Here is a 7,531-nt window from a genome sequence, read left to right on the forward strand (position 1 = left end):
CCCAGTCTCTAAAAGTTTTCCCACGATGAATTTTGGGGCAGGAGGAAGAGTTAGGACCCAGAGCCAGCAGCTTCAAGCGGCATGCAGTCAAAATGTGTCCAAATGTGACAAGCAGGCTTGGTTGTAAGTGCAAAGAGCAAGGCTGTCATTGTTTCCACGAAGCGTTCTGGAAGCTTTACAACTAAAACTTGCCGTCAGTTTGGTTTAAAAACAAAATACACCAGAGGGGGGAGGCCGGCGGGGGAAGAAAGCACACACAACACCCCGAAAGGTCAAAGAATGTGAAGTCCCTTTTGAAGTTAACTTTTGAGTCCCTGGTTGGGAGGTCCCCCGAGTGTTCCGCCGTGGGCTGGAGGTGGCGTTTCTGTTGTGATTTATGTGGAGTGGTTCAAAACAGAAGTTAATCGCTCGGGAAGCGGACGGGCGGGGCGGCGGTACTGCGCATGCTCGGGAGCCGCCTGGAGTTTAGAACTCCGCATTCTTTCAGACCCAGCCCGCTGGGGGGCGTTCCGGAGGGCCAGCGGCAAGGCCAGCGGGGTTTCTTCGGCAGCGTTTCTGTGGGAGGCCCTGAAACGCGCGGAGCTTCCCTCTGCCGCCAGGCTTTTGCAGCGAGAGTGAAATTAAACATGAAACTCGGATCAACTGGTAGTCGTTGGCGGTAGAACACCCTAAGGACCCCTCCCCGCGATACGGAGGGCGGACTCGGGACAGGGAATTGGCTCTGGGAGAAAACGCGCGGGGAGCGTCCGAGACGAGACGCCCAGTGAAAGCCGTGCCGACCCTTGGGGGGACTGACAGGTCTAGGGAGACGCGCTGTCTGTTGTGGTGGCCTCCCCGGAATAAGTGAGGGCTCTGTTTCAAGGATGATTCTAGCGCAGAGCCGGGCTTCCGCCGGGGTGGGCTCCCCGCATTGTTCGGGCTCTGGCGGGGGCGGCTCTGATTACTTTCCACGGCCCGCCCGCCCACCTCGGGAATCCTCAGTGCTCCTTTTCCACGGCTTTCCTGGCGTCCCCCCGACTCCCGCGGCACTTTCGCCTACCTTCCCCCAACGCCCTGGTCCTCCCTGGCGACCCCCTTTGCACTCTCGGGGTCCTCCTGCCCCTCCCGCGGCGCGCCTCCCACAGCCGCGAGCCCTGTGCCCGGAGCTGGGGACCAAGGCTGGGCCCCGCCGGCCGCACCGGTGGGAACTTCCGCGGTCCCCATCCCAGGGCGCAAAGGGTCCAGCTCCCCGGCGCCGACTCATGGAAACAATGAAAGGGGATGGGCTGAATGGGAAACTTTGCGACTGGTTCAGGGCTCGTCGGGGGAGCCGAGGCTGCCGAGGTTACCCGGGTTTCTTTGCCTTTTTAGGTTTCCCTGGCTAGTAGTCGGGTGGGCAGGATCCTGAGAACGTGGGATTCACGGCCTCATTTCTAGTTTATTGGGACCTGGAGTTCCTTTGCTTGTGCAAACTCGTGCAGTATGAGGGCCCATCTATTTCACTTGAGGCTGAGGAACTCTTAAGAACAAAAGCTACTCGCTTTTTCCTCCTGGGGCCCCTCCCTCTCCCCGTGCTCCTCCTCAGTTCTCCTCTAAAACTACCTGGGAGAGGGGAGCCTTCCCCGTCGGCTCTGGAAAGACTCCTGAGGAAGTCGGGCCCGCCTTACTGTCCGTTTTATAAAAGTCCACAGTCTTTTCAAGTTCTCTTGAAACAAGTGCACTTTCAGCTCCATTCTTGAGCCCGTGGTTTGGTAAGACTGGTTTGTGATAATAGTGTGTCCTCCCAGAAAGCCGAGAGTGACGCCAAAAGACCTAAAATGGCTTAAAAACAGTCAGAAGGATCCATAAGGAAAATCCACTAAATCTTTTTGCTCCCAGTTTTTAACTGTTGAATTCCTCCTTTGGGATTGCTCTTTGGCTGGGGTCGCCAACCACACCTTGGATTTGGTGGCTTGGGTGTGCGATTCCTGTTGCTTCTCCCAAGGAGATACTGTTTTTTTTGTTGTTGTTGTTTTTTCTTTTTATCCTGGAGACCGGGTCCGGCTATGTTGTCCAGGCTGGCCTCGAACTCCTGGGCTAAAGAAGTCCTCTCGCCTTGGCCTCCCAAAGTTCTGGGATTACTGGCAAGAGATACTGCTCCCGGCCCAAAGGAGAACTCTGGTCAGGAAATTTGCTGGGTTAAATTTGCTTTTTCCTAACTGTGCACCTCGACTTTTCCCATCGATCTTATTTCTGGAGTCTCTTCACAACCAGTGTCTCCCTGCCTCCCTGTCTCATCGTGATGTTACCGACCTACTCAGAAAAGAAAGTGCAAGGCCGGGCGCGGTGGTTCATGCCTGTAATCCCAGCACTTAGGGAGACCTAGGCGAGCAGATGATCTGAGGTCGGGAGTTCGAGACCAGCCTGACCAACATGGAGAAACTCCGTCTCTACTAAAAACACAAAATTAGCCGGGCGTGGTGGTTCATGCCTGTAATCCCAGCTATTCGGGAGGCTGAGGCAAGAGAATCGCTTGAACCCGGGAGGCGGAGGTTGTGGTGAGCCGAGGTTGTGGCATTTGCACTCCAGTCTGGGCAACAAGAGCGAAACTCCGTCTCCAAAAGAAAGAAAAGAAAAGAAAAAAGAAAGTGCAGGAAGAAGTTGGTCGCTGCTTAGAGCGGTGGGGATCCTCAGGCCATGTTGTGGCTTTCCACACATTTCCTTGTATGTGGAGAGAGTGAAAGAAACTTGTGATTCTGCCCCCACCCTCCCCACCGCCACATTTTTTAAAGTGTAAGCAAAGCAACACGTTTGGAAACAAGTCTTAACCGGGAAACTTTTCAAAAGCGCTGTTACAATAGGAAATGAGTAAGGAGGAAAAAAGTCTTTGTTTTTCCAAGCTGAGCCACAACCAGGAGGGAGAGTTTTAATGAAAACAGTCCTGACAGCAGCAAACGTGGTTTTACTGCAGTGAAATATCAGTTGGCCTAGCCAAGGAACTGAAGTTTTAACTTCCTGTTACTTCAGCTTTTGTGCACATATTGGAAATATTTGTTAAGAGTTCCAGAGGCCTGGCATTCATTTATTTAAATGAACTGAAAAGTCGCGCTGCAGTTTGGTGTTGCTTAACTGAAACCAGCTTTTGTGTGTCACTAACCTATTCTGAAAGATCAGCCTTCTTGTCAAACTAGGCAAGCAGATCAAAGGGCAGGCTTCAGGGGCTTTTTTTGTTTCAAACTCTGTGATTACCAACTTACAGTTGGGAATTCACTGTTCAATGAGCAAATTTTCACCCTTTTTCTAGATTAAAAAAAGGAGGGAGATAATAGCCTTGAGAAGAATGTCTGGCTTTTCAGATTTTGGAGAGTTTAAGCAAATTGCTGTATTCAGATTTGCTTTAGTCATTTAATTAACTTGACACGTTTTTTTAAAAGTTCGATTTCTTTAATTATCAAAGCCAATGTGAGACAGGAACTCAGCTGTAATATCTTGAAGCTTTTTCATTAATAGTTCTTCACCCAAATTTCAATATGGGTTTGAAAGTTTCATCTTGTCAATAGTGAAAGTAGTTTCAGTTTTAAATGGGCACTTTTAAAAAACTTCAAAAACTTAAATCATCAGGGGAGGGAAATATCAAATACACGGCAGTTAAAACTTAGGATTCTTGTGTGGTTTATTTGTAGCTGTTTATTAAGCCGCGAGCTAAAGTGAATTTGCAAGATCATCCACCTCTTTGTTAGAACTTGCTTTACTTTGTCTTTGGAGAGTTCTGCCTTTTGTAGGAATACCCTGCAGCACCTTCTGCCCCCTGCAGTCCAAAACTAAAAATGTGTCACCAAGTCAGAGTCAATTACAAGGGTGGGAAAAATTCCTTTTTAAAAAAAATGGTGTTTAGCTTAAGAGGAATACTCCGTTTTTATTTCCTGTCAAGGTGAACTGGCTCAATTAAGGTCAAGTCATATTTTCAATCAAAATTACATACTACAGAGGAAAGAAAGCATACAAAGCTAAAAATGCATACCTTTACATTTTTTGTTATTTTAATTACTTCCCCTAATATAGAAGTGCTGATTTTTTTCAAGCATGCCATTGTTTGTAATTCATTTCTGTTTTTAAGATTCTAGATTGTCTACAAGCAAAAGAATGTATTTCTTTAGTCATTCAGAGTAGCCTGCTGTAGTTTTTGAAAGGTGGAGTTAATAGCGTTTGTTATTTAATTTTTTTTTAAGTTCAGAATGATGTTTAAATATCTGTAAAGGCCAGGTCTGAAGCTTTATTGAATCCAGTCTGTCTGTGATTTAAATATTCTCTATGGCTTGTGAATTCTTAAAATTTCTGGCAGGATTAAAGTACTTACAGCCAAAAGAGCTTCCTCTGGGGCTTGCATATTCAGTTTCCTTTGTCATGTAATCATTTAAGACTCAACTCTGCTTATTGATATGTAGTATTCTATTCTAGATTGAGATCAAACCGGTAACTGAAATTTAGGAGACATTTTTAATTCATTTAGTATTAGGCATCTTTTGACCTTACCAAAGTACCAGTGGTAGAAAAATATTTTTGTGTGATGAAACTGAAAACATCATTGGTTGTTATTTAATGAAAGGTGACTAGTACTGCCCATTTAAAGTAGATGTCTAACTTTGAATCAATGTAGATAGCAGTGAATAAGCAATGACCATGCATGGTGTTAGCGAAAATTTTAACATGTATTTTACCTTTAGAATACTAACTGGGTTCAGTGTAGTATGTAATTTTCCTTCCTCATATCTGTGGAAAAAAATGTGCAAGTGCCGCCTTTTATTTCAAACCTTCAGTAGAGGAAGGAGGAAGAGTAACATTGGTTAGGTTGCTTTTCCTAGTTAGCACTGATCTTAGAAGGAAGGTTGGTAGGCACATTCCAACTGCCACAGCACCCTTCCTGTTTCAAATGTGGCAGGTTATTCATTTGGGTGCAGTTCGTCTCCTCCAATGATTAGACGAAAGAGTTTTCTGAGCATCATTCAAAAGGAATGTGAGAAGTTAATGAATCCTAGAGGAAAGCGGCGGAGAAAAGGCATCTCGCGTTTGGTTGAGAACCTCCCGTGTGGTGCTAGTCAAATTACTTTTACTTGTACCCTGAATTCAGGACAGAAAACACTGCTCCTTCCCCTCGCTCTCAGTTGTTGGGAAAGCATGGTTACACTGAACGGTCAGCCAAAGTGAGCTTTGCAGTAGTTGCTGTGCTTATAAAGCAATTGACAACTAGCCTTTGTCCTTTCCTAGGTATTGTTGCAGCATCTGGCAGTGAGACTGAGGATGAGGACAGCATGGACATTCCCTTGGACCTTTCTTCATCCACTGGCTCAGGCAAGAGAAGGAGAAGGGGCAACCTCCCCAAGGAGTCTGTGCAGATTCTTCGGGACTGGCTGTATGAGCATCGCTACAATGCCTATCCTTCCGAGCAGGAGAAAGCATTGCTGTCCCAGCAAACACGCCTGTCCACACTACAGGTAAAGAGAGAGAGCATGAGGTTTACAGATGCATTTTTATTTTCAAAGTCATTTTATGGCATTCCTGTGTGTCAAGTCATTAAGCTCCTTTCCACTCAAAGACAGAAGGAATATCTTTTTATTGTAAACTTGATAGTGTTAAAAGCTAATAACCAGCTATTTGGAGAACACAGAAACACTTGACAGTCATCTGTCAGATAACATTTCCTTTAATGCCTAAAAGAACCTTCCTTTATGCAACAGACATTAAAAGGAGGTTAAACCTTACTCTATTGCCCAGGAAACTGGTTTGATATTTAAACAAGGACGACTTCAGTGAGGTTATTCATGTTCTGTCTGTTGACATAGTCATTTGAACTGGGAAAAATCAGTTACTGGGAGGAGTGGCCCTTTTCATAAGGAGAGGTGTTCCTGTAGTTGATTAACTTAAATGTTGGGGCAGTAGGTGATAGGTTAAAATGGGGAGAGTTAAAAGGTAAACCTCTCTCTCAAATCATTTTTAAGCATTTGAGATTGTAAATATCTGTTTCTTCATCCTGAAAAGGTTTAAGTATGAAGAGACAAAGAAGGAAATTTGTATTAGAAACTAGAAGGTTTATGACAGGAGATAGCTTGCTTTCTTGGCGGAGCTCAGATACCTTGAAATAATATTGTAAGTTTAGGTAAGCCTTTTCATGCTTTCTTTAATACAGAGAGCAAGATCAATTAGGTACCCCATAGAACGTTCTCAGAACCCGTTGGCTGAGTGAATGAGTCAAGTGTTAAAGCGTACCGATATGATTTCAGGTCTGTAACTGGTTCATCAACGCCCGCCGCAGGCTCCTCCCTGACATGCTGAGAAAGGATGGCAAAGATCCAAATCAGTTCACAATTTCCCGCCGTGGGTCCAAGATTTCTGAAACGAGCTCTGTGGAGTCCGTGATGGGCATCAAAAACTTCATGCCAGCTCTAGAGGAGACCCCTTTTCATTCCTGTACAGCTGGGCCAAACCCAACGCTCGGGAGGCCACTGTCTCCTAAGCCGTCATCCCCGGGATCAGTTTTGGCTCGTCCATCGGTGATCTGCCATACCACTGTGACTACATTGAAAGATGTCCCTTTCTCTCTCTGCCAGTCAGTTGGTGTGGGACACAACACAGATATACAGCAGATAGCGGCCAACAACTTTACAGACACCTCTCTCATGTACCCAGAGGACACGTGTAAATCTGGACCAAGTACAAATACACAGAGTGGTCTTTTCAACACTCCTCCCCCTACTCCACCGGACCTCAACCAGGACTTCAGTGGATTTCAGCTTCTAGTGGATGTTGCACTCAAACGGGCTGCAGAGATGGAGCTTCAGGCAAAACTTACAGCTTAACCCATTTTCAAGCAAAACAGTTCTCAGAAATATCATGATTGCCGGGGTGAAGGCAAGAGATAAATTGCATTATTTTATATATTTTTTATTAATATTTGCACATGGGATTGCTAAAACAGCTTCCTGTTACTGAGATGTCTTCAATGGAATACAGTCATTCCAAGAACTATAAACTCAAAGCTACTGTAGAAACAAAGGATTTTCTTTTTTAAATGTTTCTTGGTAGATTATTCATAATGTGAGATGGTTCCCAATATCATGTGATTTTTTTTTTCCCTCCCCTTCCCTTTTTTTGTTATTTTTTCAGACTGTGCAATACTTAGAGAACCTATAGCATCTTCTCATTCCCATGTGGAACAGGATGCCTGCATACTGTCTAATTAATACATTTTCCTTTTTTTTCAAACAAGTATGAATCTAGTTGATTGATGCCTTTTTTTCATGACAATAAAGTATTTTCTTTAAAAATTGTTGTAATTCAGAGTATTTCTGTTGAGGGAGGCGCTTCTTAAAAATGAGGAGGAATATAGCACCCCAGTGAGCAGGAAGCTGAGGGGGTAGGGTGCAGTGTTAGAGGGGGTGTCAACAGCTCTTTGAAAACCTGTGGACAACAAGCCAGTTTGCATAAACAGGATGTGTGATATTTACTCTTGATAGGAGGCATAGCAGGCCCTTAGAGCTTTACTTAAACTGCATGGCAAATTGAAATGAATCATTTC

General features: G+C 45.0%; 1 protein-coding gene across 1 annotated transcript; it reads left to right on the top strand.

Moving 5' to 3' along the window:
- The first annotated feature begins 274 nt into the window (after positions 1–274).
- On the top strand, positions 275–7,280 carry TGIF1 (TGFB-induced factor homeobox 1). Its single transcript, XM_011957800.1, is given in 6 exon segments — positions 275–959; positions 961–1,016; positions 1,018–1,098; positions 1,100–1,255; positions 5,222–5,450; positions 6,237–7,280. Coding segments are annotated over 6 exon segments (1,194 nt in total). The 5' UTR covers positions 275–863; the 3' UTR covers positions 6,813–7,280.
- The last annotated feature ends 251 nt before the right edge of the window (positions 7,281–7,531 follow it).

Source organism: Colobus angolensis, unplaced genomic scaffold, assembly GCF_000951035.1.
Source record: "Colobus angolensis palliatus isolate OR3802 unplaced genomic scaffold, Cang.pa_1.0 Scaffold45, whole genome shotgun sequence".
Classification (NCBI taxonomy): Eukaryota; Metazoa; Chordata; class Mammalia; order Primates; family Cercopithecidae; genus Colobus; species Colobus angolensis.